General features: G+C 41.0%; 1 protein-coding gene across 2 annotated transcripts in view; it reads left to right on the plus strand.

Moving 5' to 3' along the window:
- CLCN4 (chloride voltage-gated channel 4) overlaps positions 1–14,793 on the plus strand; it is a 54,237-nt gene that overhangs the window by 19,244 nt on the left and 20,200 nt on the right. For both annotated transcript variants that reach the window (XM_066599930.1, XM_066599931.1), the window contains exons 6-9: positions 3,116–3,238; positions 6,208–6,414; positions 6,505–6,585; positions 10,678–11,223. In XM_066599930.1, the coding sequence (XP_066456027.1) occupies positions 3,116–3,238; positions 6,208–6,414; positions 6,505–6,585; positions 10,678–11,223 (957 nt within the window). The remainder of the gene's footprint in view (positions 1–3,115; positions 3,239–6,207; positions 6,415–6,504; positions 6,586–10,677; positions 11,224–14,793) is intronic.

Consider the following 14,793-nt stretch of genomic DNA (forward strand, 5'->3'; position numbering starts at 1 on the left):
GTTATAATCTCTGCAGATCATTGCTAGTGGACCTTTAAAGGCTATGGGCTTTGGGGGACGGGGGAGGCACTTCTTGTTCACTTAAATGCATGTATTTTGGGCTGACAATCATTTTTGCAGTAGGGTTTAATTAGGTTTTGCACAATTTGTCTTCTGCAGCTTTTATATATTACAGTATATAGAAGCTGCAGTTTAAGGGTTAATAGGGCACACATGTCAAACACAAGGCCATCTACCTCATTTTATGTGGCCCGCCAGCTAACAGACCTAACAGACATTCCACTCACTCAGCTGTCAGCAACAGTACAGAGTCTGTGACTGCTGACCTCTTCCCCCCCCCCCCCCCCCCCCTGCTGTCTGCGTGTGCTATCCTATATGCAGCACAGATGCTGAGGGCAGAGGACAGTGGTCATAGACTGCAGGCTGGGCGGGTGGAATGCACATAGAGATGCTGCCTTGCCAGAAGCCAATAGGGGCTATTACTACTAAAACTACTGTTAGGGTCACTTATTATTACTGGGGCCACTAATATAGGGGACACTTACTACTGGGGCCACTATGGGGGTTACTATTATTACTGAGGTCACTATGGGAGCACTATTACTACTGGGGCCCCTATCAGGGTCACTATTGTTACTGGGGTCACTATGGGAGCACTATTACTACTGGGGCCACTTTGGGGGTCACTATTATTACTGAGGTCATTGTGGGAGCACTATTACTACTGGGGCCACTATAGGGGTCACTATTATTATTGGGGTCACTATCATAGAATCATAGAATGGTAGAGTTGGAAGGGACCTCCAGGGTCATCGAGTCCAACCCCTTGTTCAATGCAGGATCACAAAATCATCCCAGACAGATGTCTGTCACGCCTCTGTTTGAAGACTTCCATTGAAGGAGAACTCACCACTTCCCGTGGTAACCTGTTGCACTCATTGATCACCCTCACTGTCAGAATTTTTTTCTAATATCTAATCTGTGTCTCCTCCCTTTCACTTTCATCCCATTGCTTCTAGTCTTTCCTTGTGCAAATGAGAATAGGGCTGATCCCCTATGGGAGCACTATTATTTCTGTGGCACCTATGGGGGTCTTTATTAGTATACAGCCTAAAGGCTTAAACTGATGGGCCCATGGGCTAAAATGCTCGCTGCTACAGAGCTTTTAGCGCATGAACCAGTGTTTTTTTTTTAATGACTATCCAAACCCTATGCTATTGCACACGTGTTTAAAAAAAAAGTGGGAATCTAGGTTCTGCCCTTTCTTTCTCATGCGTAGTATTAACGCACAAGAAACCCAATAGTGGAAACAAAACCATTGAAATCAATGGTTTCATTTTTTCCCAGGACAAAAAGACGCCCATGTGTTTAAGGTCTTACAATTACAATCGGCCCTTTGATGGCAACCATAAGGCTGTTGTGGCCATCTGAGGGAAAAAGAGAGAGAGCAGAGGCAAATTAAGCTGTCAGTCCAGCTTCACAGACACATCTATTGATACTTAGACTGCAGTTTCTATATACAGTGATATGTAGAAGCTGCAGCAGACAAACGGTGCACATTTTTTAATTAAACCCTATTCCAAAAATGATTTTCAGCACAAAATACATGCATTTATATGGGAAAACTAGTCTCCTAAAGGTGGCCATAGCCTTTAAGTTATTAAACATTTCCATCAGGGACTGGAACATCAATAGACAAATTCCTGAAAGTTTACTGTAATGTACAGTATATAGAGAGTGCCACATTGAAGATCTACACTGATGATCTGCTTGAGGTTGACTTGCATGTTGTATCCACAGATCTCAGCTGAGAAGTGTCAAGTCCTTGGCTGGATATGGAGTAAACAGCGGTTTGTTTTTTTGAAGCCAATATGTTTCCCTCCTCTAGGAAAATAACATCAGACCTTCTTAATTTGCCTTGGCAAGCCAAAGCATTCCTTCAGCTGTATTTAACACTTCGGTTCACTCTATCCCGTACAAAGTGTTGGCTACGGCTCTTGTAGACTGAATTAAAGGGTTTGTATAAGAATAGAAAAACATGGCTGCTTTTACGAAAAAAAGTCCAATCTTATCTGTTGGCTGTGCGCGATCTTATTGTTTTTGATACAGATATATTGTCTTTCAGCTGCTCTACCACACACAGCCCTAGGACAAAAGTGTTTTTATACTTCCATACAAACCCTTTAAGGGGGTGATATTCCCCCTTGAGTTCCGTCCAGTTGCCATATGGACAGAAGTCCCACTGATAAAGAAGCCCTTCATGTGCATGGGATGATACACAGTAGCGACTTTTCGCTCAGACCGATGGCCTGAATTAGAAAAATGGCGGCTTGTCCTATTCTTGTGCGAGAATAGGGCTTGTAATGTGTGGTGTCCCAGACATCAGACAGCACAGGGTTGGGGTGTCCGTGGGCTGTCTAATGCAAGTTACCCCCTAGAATCTCAGGCGTAACTCGCTATCACCCATGTGCATACAGCCTAAGAAACACCAGTTGACGTTAGGGCGCCTGCAGGTGAGCGTAGGCATAGATACGCCCTCGATAGCGTGAGATAATTCTGCTGTAAAGGGAGCGCTATCGCATGTGTATTTTACTGTACTTTCATGCGCTCTTGCGACTGTTCACATTGGGGCGCTACAAACTTGCACCTAATTAGTCCCCGGTGTTATCAATTTCCCCACTCCTATAGTGGCAAATAGGCACAAAAATAGAGCATGTCACATAGATTCTCACGCGCAAAAAAATTGTGCGCAAAACGTATAATGGGAGGGAACCCATTGCAATCAATGAGTCATGTTATCGGCATTTTGCGTGAATGAATTTGCAAATCCGCCCGTCTGTGGAAGCCCTTAGTATGCTGGCTCGTTAGCAGGTGAAATGACAACACGTGTAGCCAAGGCACATATGTTCATGTAGACATACAAAGCTGTAGTCTGCGGAAAACATGACACTAACGGCTTCGACAGATAAGCGCGACTACAGAGCGTACTTGCGCATCAACCAGTCAAAAGTCTTTTTGTTCCCATTTAAATTTTGCACTATTGCTTCTTGATCTAACTCCTTATAAAACGTCAGAACAGAACAAGTAATTTTTGACCTTGTGATTTCTTTTGCAGGGGGCCAGCGCATATATATTAAATTATTTCCTTTATATTATGTCGGCTTTGACCTTCTCCTTTTTGGCGGTTTCCTTGGTGAGAGTCTTTGCTCCTTATGCATGTGGCTCTGGGATCCCTGAGGTAAGATATTAGGACATTATGTTATAATGTGTAGTTAGTAAATGGCAGTGGGGTACTTGGGGCAGTGGGGGCGCAGGGATTTCCAGATCCTTAGCCATGTGGTAACACTTTATTATGTGCATGACATTGGGCTTGGTTGTGCCTATTGTCGGTTGATGTGAGCATAATATTCTTTAGGAACTTCTTATATGTGTGATGATGATGTATTTCCATTGTATTGATGCTGCAGTTCCTTCATTCCTAAAAGATCATTTCTGCAGTCCTGTCCTGGACATTTTTTTGGGACTGTTGTAGTGAGGGCAGTCAGGGGGAATTCTACAACTTTGGGGGAAATCAACCTGGTATCCAGTGCATCAGTGCTGTTCATACCATGTACATGTTTATCTTGTCAGTCCCTTCTATATACCATTTGTATTGTGCTAATGGTTAGTTTAGCCAGCAGATAATGTTGCTGTACCATATATTTCCATAGACATATCCGTGCAGTATCCCCTATGTAAGCATATATACCCAACATTGAGAAGCCTTGGACTCCAAGATCCGAACTTGGCCACCAAGCGTTATATAATCTGATTAGTCTCCCACTGTATGAGAAGATCAAGTGTTATACTAGATTTTATAGGAATTTAAAAGGTAGAATTTTCTCCACCAGACATAGAAATGACTTTTTATTTAAGGAACAGGAAACTTTGGAGAGAGATGGGAGGCTTGACGCCCCGGTAGACGAAGAAGTGCGTTAAGAGAAAATGGAAATTAAATGGTGTCATGTGTGCAACAAAATTCCAGTTTTATAAGGAAATGGAACTCGGCTTTACGATTTCTTGTCCTTTTATACGTGAAGCAGGCTACTTGGTTCATTTTGCAGATGCTGATGGTTTTTAGAAACAGGACTCTTTATATATGTAACTTATGTGGTATGGCCCTGAGAATGAAAAGAACCATATATTATAAATTCCACCCTCAAATACTGTATAGATAACTTTTAGCACATTATGTAGTGAGGGGTCCTCAACTTTATGTATCTTCTTAGCTGTATAACTAGATAACTTGCTTTATATATCCTGTACTTGTCTGGTTTTACACTATGTTATCCCCTTTAGGCCACTTTATCACCCGTATTTTAGTTCCAAATTTAAAACTAAATATCTTCGGAGAAAAATATTATTTCCTGCCGCCATCTTCTGACAGCCATAACTTTTTTAGCTTTTAACCGACATAGTTGTGTGGGATGTCCTGTAGTTTCTATTGGTACCATGTTGGAATACATATGACTTTTTGACTGTTCTTTATAAATTTTTTAATATGACCAAAAAGCACAATTCTGCCGTTGTGTATTTTTTTATTCTGCCAACTTTCACCATGTAGAGTATATAATGCATTACTTTGATAGAGCAAATGTTTATGGACGCATAGATATCAAACATGTTTCTGTTTTTTATTGTTTTGATTTTTTTCCTATAAATATGGGAAAAAGGAGAGTTTCAAACTTTTACTTACTTTTATTTTAATAAAAGTTTTTTTTTACTCATTGTTACATTTTTTTTGTCCCAACAGGGGATTTGAATTTTTGATTGTTTGATCGCTCCTTCAGTATAATGTAATAACATAGTGTTACAATATACCGCGATCTGATAGACATTCTACTAAGCCATGTCACATTGGCATTGGCTTGGCAGGCAATCAGATATTGCAGCACTGGGGGCATTCAGAAGAGGCCCCAGGCTGAAATTGCAATCGAATTGCACCTTGCGATTGCATCGCAGGAGGGCTGTTGAGGACCCACAAAACTTGGATTGCTGGATTTAAAGGGTTAACAGCCACAATCAGTGTTCATGCTGATCACGGCTGTTGCCGCGGGAGTCAGCTGTGAAACACAGCTGGCACCCGCATTGTATGGAGCGGGATAAGCTCCCGATCTCTCTCCATACAAAACCCCAACCGTATGGGGCGTAACTGTCTGTCCTGTGGCATTAAGGAGGTAAAAATGCAGCATGAGCTTTATTTTTCTGTTTTTGCCTCCGTATTGCTATTATTTTCTATTGGGCAAATCAGTATTTATCCAGTAGAAAATAATATATGCGGAGGCAAAATCACATGAAATGCGGATTATATAGGATTGTATTGTCATCTGTAACGCGTATATAACACAGTCTGCATTACACATGTGTTACAATACACTCATCTGAAACTGGCCTTATAGGGGGTGCCCACTCTTCTCAGTTTTTCATATCCTGGACATCTGTTTAACACCAAATGCTGCTAATTTTCAGTATGGCAAAGTTGTGTGCTCATGGAGCCCCTGCAAGTCCACAATTCAGGCCTGTAGGCACATGTGTCGCCAAATAGTGCATAAAATCAGAAACATACAGATGTAAAGTATGGGCCTACAGCAGGCTATAGGTACCATATTATACTGATTCATAAAAAATATGTACAGATAGTCCCCGACTTGCGAACATTCGACTTACGAATTTCGCTAGATACGAACTATCTGTACAGCACAGTATGATGTAATGCTATGGCATTACATCATACTGTGCAGGGACCGGGCAGGCTTCTATCAAGCCTGATAGAAGCCTGTCCGGTCAGATCGCGGTTGCTAGGCAGCCGGGGACCTTCTGAAAGGCCCTAGGGCTGTCTATGCAGAGCACCTATCAAGCCGTGCGCTTGATGGGCATTCTGCATAGGCAGCCCTGGGGCCTTTCAGGAGGTCCCCGGCTGCCTAGCAACCACACAGCGTCCCGCGATCTCATCGTGGGACGCTATACGGGCCCCCTGAACGTCGGGTGCAGGCTGTTTCTTACAGCGGGCACCCGGCGGCAGCAGTTCCGACGAGCCGCGCCGCTCGTCAGAACTGTTAACACTTTAAATACCGCTGTCAACATATGTTGAAGTATATGACCAAACAGGGAATACTTTTCTCTAAGTCTATCAGATACAGTTTAAAAGTTTGCCTTTTTTTGTTCTAGATAAAAACCATCCTTAGTGGTTTCATAATAAGAGGTTACCTAGGAAAGTGGACCTTGCTGATAAAGACAGTGACTTTAGTGCTGGTGGTGTCTTCAGGATTGAGTCTTGGAAAAGAGGGACCTTCGGTGCATGTTGCATGTTGCTGTGGCAACCTATTCAGCAGCCTGTTGTCCAAGTACAGCAAAAATGAAGGGAAGAGGAGAGAAGTAAGTAAAGCAGGTTGAAAAAAAAAACAGACTACTTATTGTATCTACCAATATGTCAGTTTTCTTCACTCTGCAATATTTATGTTACAGGTACTCTCAGCAGCAGCGGCAGTAGGAGTCTCTGTCGCATTTGGAGCTCCGATTGGTGGTGTGCTTTTCAGTTTGGAAGAGGTAATCTTATGTTATTCCTCTGGACTTTGTTGTAGAAGTGTTTAATATAAAAGTATAAACCACTGTGAAAATATTTGTCAGTGACAATATAAGCTTACTTTAGTTCTCAGCTACATGGGGCAGCTAAACTGCAATCATTTATTATTATGTCACTGTCTCTTTGTAATGAAATATTAGAATTATTAAGGACACTCATTGTGGGCAAGGATTGTCTTCTGTAGTACTTTACTACAAAGACTTAGACATGCCTTTTACTTACAGCCACAGCTACATTGTAGGGAGGACAAAAAGGGCAATTATCCTGTGGTCTGCACCACAGGGGTGCCTAAAGGAGCCTTCACCATTCCACATTAAAAAGTATGTGAGCAACTGAATGTTATTAATTACAGCAGTTTATTAACTTCCCATATAATGCTGCCAAATATCATACATTGACTGTGTTCAGGTTACATGGTACAGCTTACACACAGTGCTAAGAGTTTATCCACAACTTGGTCAGTCTCTATCTTGGACACGGTGCCAACACCATCTACTTGAATACAGTAGGTTAGTTTTCATTTGTCATGAAACTGAATGTAACAGTGGAGAATATGGAAAAAAGGAAGATGGAGAAACCCAAATGAAAAAATGTAGGACTATACATTGATGAGGGAGCATTCTCTGTGTAACCAGTGCAGCCAACCCCAATAGACCATCTCAACCTCTAGGGTGGATGTATACACAATATATACCAAGGAAGGTTTATAAACTGGGTATAAGGCACAACCTGTAGAAATATATGAACGCACAATGATATTATTGCTTAACTTCTCTGTTTATTTTAAAGCCAGCAGATATATACCTTTCGAGGCCATAAGAGCCTCTTCCCCGATACATGCTGCGCACACACATCAGGAGCTGTAGATGGATTTCCGGCGTGTTGCCCTTAGAGAAGTTGCAGGCTTTTATGGCTTTGAAACACAAATATGTGCTGATTTAAGAATAAACAGTAATAATGTCATTGGGTGTTCATATATGTCCACAGGTTGTGCCATACGGCGGCCTCACATGTGCCTAAGTGCATATATGCTCGCTATCACAAGACATATATGCGCTATGCAGGGTGCACAACTGTGGGCTATTGCACCCTTATTGGTGCATTTAACTGTACTTTATTGCGCTGCAGGGAACGCTGCTAGAGTACATAGGGCAGCCTACTTAGTAAGCAGGTCAGCTGATACGGTAGGCAGGTCAGCTGACTTTGTAGGCCTAGGTGTTCTTGTTTAAGCCCATGAAATCGCAGACAGGGCTTTCCGTGGACAATTGCGCACAAAAATACAGCATGTTGCGTTTTTGTTGCCAGTGCTCAAAATGCTTGCAGAAAAACACATGTGAAGGAACCAATTTAATTCAATTATTTTTATTTGCTACACATTCGGCGCACAGATTTTGCGTTCATGTTAGGCTGCCCTTTATAGCTAGTTTTTAAACCTTCTTTGGTATATACTGAATGTAAAAGGTCAGGGATATCATATACCACAATGTATGGCACAAATATGGCATAAGAGGCATGTTTTACCCAGTCCTGGCATTAGGTAATAGAAGAAGATAGGTCTCTCTCATGACAGATTCAAGTCTCAAAATCTTGAATTGACTTTAATGTATATTGATACATAGAGGTTTGTTCACATCTCATTAATTTTTGCTTTTCGTTCAGTGTATATGCCTGGAAAAGCTCCCTATGTTAAACAGAGTCTGTGATGAATGGCGAACAGCGGCATTCATGTAACGTAAAGGTCGTGAGCTTTTCATGATATATACGTTGAACTGATGCCATAATAGTGATGGATGTCATGGTATGGCAAGTATCATGGGCATTTTGAATAGCTCATGATGTATACATATAACAAATGCCACTACCATACAGTGGCATTTCGGACCCATAGACTGCCATGGTAAAATAAAAACCATATAGTTTATTTTACTGGATTCTGGTGGATGGGATAGCATGGTCTACTATTGTATCCCATCCTCTTTATTTGCAATATACTAAGGTATATTTGCCAGATTGAGACCAAAGGGACACTATTTTGGTCTTCGTCCGACTAGCAGACCACTACAGAGACATGTACATGGCAAAAGTGTGATGTGAATGGGCCCTTTATTACAAGACTAGAGAAATCCTTTTTAACTTGCTATAGGAACATAAGATAACATTATTGGCTCCAGCCGATCACTTTCTTGACATCCTAAATATTTTAAACAAAAATATGGAAAATTAATGAGCATAAATAAAATGTTAAAAACTCTAGAATACATTAGCAAGTAACTATTATAGGTTCAATATAAAGTTGACCTCGAACTGTCAGTATCAGTTCAGCAATTGTCTGCTGTGATTCTGCAGGAACTAAGGATCACAGCTTGTAAAAACATAAGAACTTTTATAATCTGAAATTCCACTTTCAGACAGTGAGGGGAAATGAAAATCTTGAAACAAATAGTATTTTGTATGACATATGTGTATTCCTGAATATTCCCTTAAATATCACACGGTTGTTCCTTATGGATTTGATCTCTTCTTGGCCCATCAGATGGTCTGACACTAGGCTATTCCAGTTTAATTGAAAGTCTCTATCTAAGACACTGCCTGCTAGAGGAATGATAAAAGTCTTATAGACTTCATAATTAAATACAATGCGTTCCAATCTGCGTTGGAGAATTTGTAGCAGGCGCCATCCAAAATAATGGAAAAAATAACCCAGCGTGCAGTGCAGTTTTTAGCATTAAAATGATGGCCAGACATGCCGGAAATCTGATGGACCACATTATAGTGGATAATATGGCGTTAATGTCTGTCATGTGATGGATCTGGCACTGCAGTCATTTTCATTTTTCTATAATTATGCTGGAATAGAAAAATGGTAATGCAAATGCAGATGAAAATAGAGCCTAACATCACATCAACAATATCACATATGGCTCATCATATTCATGTAACTTCTTATGCAATATTGAGATCCTCCATTCAGTTATCCTCAGCAGGTACATGGTCTGCACTGTCATAGATGGTAAGTATTTCTAATCTTCTCCGGAAATGTTATTTTGAAAACCATAATCTTATATATCCTGGTCTTAAAGGGTTTTTCCAGTTGCAAATTACTGATGGACTATCTTCAGGATAGGCCATCAACGGTAGATTGGCTAGGGTTTGTCTTCCAGAATCCTTGCTAATGAACTGCTTGCTGGGTCAATGCATTTGTGAACCAAGCTTATTTCTACAGGAAGCAGACAGCTCCATTCTCACAGCAGTGACCAGGGTTGGTATTGCAGGCCATGTTCCCATTGAAATGAATAGGAACTTGGCCTGTAATACCAAGCCTAGCCACTGCAGATAGAAGGGCACTTTCTGCTTCCTGTAGAAATCGGCACCATACACAAAAACAGTGATCTGGCAATCAGCGGATATCCCAGATATCTTTCTGGACTTTAGCCAATGTACTGTTGATGGCCTATTCTGAGGACAAGCCATTAGTCATTTACAACTGGATAACCCATTTAGAAAAATACCTTCTTTTGTAAAATCATTTGTTGACTATTTGGTTAAGGAATGGCCAACACACCACTAAAAAGAAGTCTTGATTAGAGATGAGCGAGTATACTTGCTAAGGCACATTACTCGAGCGAGCAGTGCCTTAGCCGAGTATCTCCCCGCTCGTCTCTAAAGATTTGGGGGCCGGCGGGGAGCGGCTGGGGAGATCGGGGAGGAACGGAGGGGAGATCCCCCCCGCAACTCACCTGTCACCCGCGCCGGCCCCCGAATCTTTAGAGACGAGCGGGGAGATACTCGGCTAAGGCACTGCTCGCTCAAGTAATGTGCCTTAGCGAGTACACTCTCTCATCTCTAGCCTTGATACTTCAGAGAGCATGAATGACATATTCTAGGTAGACTGTCTAAAACCATACAAAAAGTACTAAATCAATAGTGGTAGCTAATTTTTCTCTTCTCCTAACGAAATCTACAATGGTTTCTAATTAGAAGCCACACACATCTAATTTAAAAAATCTCAATATTTATCCATATTTGCTCATTATTGAAATTTGCTTTTTTTGTAGGTCAGTTACTATTTTCCTCTAAAAACCCTGTGGCGTTCCTTTTTTGCTGCTCTTGTGGCTGCATTTACTCTGAGATCAATTAACCCATTCGGAAACAGTCGCCTGGTTCTCTTTTATGTGGAATATCATACTCCTTGGTACATGGCTGAGCTATTTCCTTTCATTCTCCTTGGTGTTTTCGGAGGACTTTGGGGAACCCTCTTCATTCGTTGTAACATCGCTTGGTGTCGCAGGCGTAAGACAACCAGCCTCGGCAAGTACCCAGTACTAGAAGTTATTGTTGTCACAGCCATCACGGCCATTATAGCTTATCCAAACCCATACACACGAAGAAGCACTAGTGAACTCATCTCTGAGCTCTTCAATGACTGTGGAGCTCTTGAATCTTCTCAACTCTGTGATTATATTAATGACATCAACATGACCAGGCCTGTAGATGACATCCCAGATCGTCCAGCCGGTCCAGGAGTTTACACTGCCATGTGGCAATTGGCCTTAGCTCTGGTTTTTAAAATTATAATCACAATTTTTACATTTGGAATGAAGGTAAGTGTATGAAATGTATTTATTATGACCTAGTAAACTATATTGCTTTTACTTTTACAATAGCTCAATGGTTTAAAGGCCTGTCGGAATCAGTATAACTTGAACTTTACTGGCAGTGACAGCTTGACTTAAGTGACAACTAATGGGGCCACTGGGATCTATATATTTAACAGTAAAGGTGTGGCGAGAAACGCGCAGGTAACGGAGCCCAATTTTACACATAAAAGCGCAACCCCTGGTTGATTAAGCAATTAATTAAACTGATATGTGATTGGATTTAGACTGTAGACCTCCAAGTAAAAAGAAGAGCAGACATGTCCAAATAGTTTATAAACTATACACATCACCTTGCTATTCATTGTGATTATACACATGTTGCTCTAAATGTCTATATATCTAAATGAAAAATTTGTACATATAGAATGAATATAGTAGTTTTATATAAAATAATGCCTGGGAGAATTTTTTAAAAAATTCTATGTTTATTTAATTTTTATAAAGAGACATAGAAATAAGAAAGTTAACAATCATAATAATGTTTTGTTACTAAACATTTGACTAGCTACAAAATAATATGAGGCACGTTCACACATAGTGGAAACACCACAGCCCCCCTACCTCCAGTTGAAAATCCTGCGGCAAAATCCACAGCACTTCCGCAAAAGAAACCAAGTCAAAACCTGCATCACTAGCACGGATCCTGACCTGAAACCAACCACGTATGTGCATCTGACACTGACAGACACCAATCTCTCCGCACCACAAAAGTAATAGTGTTTCCAAATGGCCAGTATACAAGCATTAACCCTTTGCAATCCAATTTTGGATTCAGAGTTTCCTAGGGGGTTTTCTCTTTCTGCCATTATACAATAGCACCATCTGCTGGCCTGAGCCAGTACTGTGGTATGTGACATGCTGGAGAGGCCCCTGACAACACAGCGGCCAATAATCTACAGTAAGAATACCCTGCCGGATCTCTTCCGACATTGGAGCTGTACAGCCTTCAATCAGAATGTCTTTAGACGTCAGACAGTGCATTGGAAAGGGTTAACACAATAACTAATCACAAAGTGTTGGTATGTAGATACAGATATATCGTAAAAAAAGGAGTAGGAAAAAGGCAGGAGACTTTGATATGGAAAAATCTGTGAATTTAGAAGATATACACCATACCCTTGATCAAAAGTTTGCCAATGAAGGACAGTCCCAGGATATGTGCAGTAGCGTACCCTGCTCTAACTCCCATCTCCAACATATGGATGGAATGGAAGGAAATGAAGTATGTATCCCAACAAGATAAAACCTAATAACCCGCCTCCTGTATAATACAACTTTGACCAAGAGACATCATTAAAAAAAAGTTTTAGCGATTGTATTAATTCTCCAAGGTAGCAATAGGTGACTCATAAATCATTTATTGCTGCCTTGGAGATTTAACACAATCACTAAAAACGTATTTTAATGATGTCTCTCGGTTAAAGTCGTCAGATTTAACCATGGTAAAAATTGCAGTGCAATAAAAAAATACATCAATCTCTGAAGATAACCTCAAACAAATTCTAGAGATGACTATCAATTAAAAATGTAAACTGAAATGTATAATATAACAGTATAGCATTCCATGGAATTCTACAGACAAGCAACAACACATCATTAGCTGCTCAGCTTAAACAAACCCTTCAAATAAAACGTCTGATGCGTCTAGGCGTTTAACGAGAGCCATGGCTCTCATTTTTTTGAACCCCCCCCCCCCCACCCACCCACGCATTTTCTGATGTTTGTTATAACATTGTGTAAAGTGGTATGGCCATTGCAGCCGCACATAAATTGTTCTGCACAGATGGTGCTTTTTCGCATCAATGTTTTATGTAATCTGTCATACATAAGAGAATCTCTGATTTTAGGGAAAAAATAACTTGATAGCTGAAATGTTCCTGGTTGTATTCTACAGTATTAGCAGGTGGGACATCTGACGTGATGGCTAATATCCGCTCCCACTATCCATATTCACACTTCACATTTTAATAATATTTATTGTAAAGTCCCGTTAATGTCCAGAGCACTGTACATATGAAATGCAGAGGAGTTTAGGGTACTTTTACAAGGGAAAGCGCCCAACTGCCATCCCAACGGTTATTGCTCTTCACCTAGGAGCAATGATTGCTCACTGAATAGAGTCGGAGTTTGCCGGAGGACTCTTCTGACCACTCACCTCCATTAGAGTAAACAGGCAGACGTTGTCGTAGTCATTTGGCTTTTACCTCACCTAAAACCCAAGTGACTATCGGCCTGTATAAATAGACAGTCATTCATTTACGAACAACTGCCTGTTTACTCTTAATAGAGGAGGGTGGCCAGAAGAGATCTCTGGCACATTCCACCTGCATTCAGTGAGTGATTATAACTCCCGTGTATAAGCACAGGAGTGATAATCTTTAGGACGGCTGTTGGGCGTTTAAACACCCAACAGTCGTCCCGTGAAAAAGTAGCCTAAACAGGCAACAGTCACTTTGGTTTTAGGTGAGATAAAAGCCAAGCGACTCTGACAAGTGAACAATTCTCACTCAGTCGGGTCCCGTATTTATGTGGGATGATAGTCACCTGTAATCGTATAAAACCCGATATTTTACTGGAAGGCAAGGTGACCAGACTCACGTATTTTGGCCATATAATGCGAGCAGAGTCGCTAGAAAAATCTGTAATGCTTGGACAGATCAGCGGCAAAAAATGAACTTTTCACCAAGGGAAGGAAGACATTTTAACCCTTTGCGCTACTTGGTAGACTGTGAGGTATGCATAAAAAGCAAGGTGGACTTACTTCACTGGGGGGATCTGGCAAAAGAAGACCTAGCTGCCAAAGAACATGATGGCTTAATACTGTAAAATCTTATACTGGCACGGATATCACAAAACTGAAAGAAGCAGTGCAAACCCCAAAAACATGGAGGAATCTCGCCTTTAAGGTCGCCGAGGGTCGTGACCGACTAAACAGCTAACAATATCAGCAATCGTTCTTTGGAGCAATCACTTGGATGACTATCAGCTCGTGTAAAATTACACCTCAATATATACAACTAGATTGACCGGATGTTTGCTACGCGAATATAAAATGTTTGGAAAAATGGTTGTAAAGCTTTTAAGAACTGCTGAGCCGAGGATTCGGCTTGAACTGTTCGCTGTCCACGGCTTGGTCTTCCACGTTTTGGGGACATGGCATCAGTCAAACTGGTATGCATTTGAGAAGAACGTTACTTAGCAACGCTTGACTCTTCCTAGTTTAACACTCAATGTATCAAACTGACATTTTATGATTTTTTTGGCAGTGGTGAGGATGTCACAAATCTAATGAGAGCAAAAGCATCCACCAAAGGTCACGCAAAGGGGTGAAAGTGTGGGGCAAGATAAGCCTGTAGGCTTCTTTATATTAGATGAAAACAATACAAGCAAGTACAATAAAGATGAGTTGACTAAGTGACAGACTGGCATAGAAGGTAACGCAGCCTTGTCCACAAATCTATGAGAGAAAGGAGATATAGACATAAGTTGAGTCTAAGAAACTGCTTATAGATG

Source organism: Eleutherodactylus coqui, chromosome 4, assembly GCF_035609145.1.
Source record: "Eleutherodactylus coqui strain aEleCoq1 chromosome 4, aEleCoq1.hap1, whole genome shotgun sequence".
NCBI lineage: Eukaryota > Metazoa > Chordata > Amphibia > Anura > Eleutherodactylidae > Eleutherodactylus > Eleutherodactylus coqui.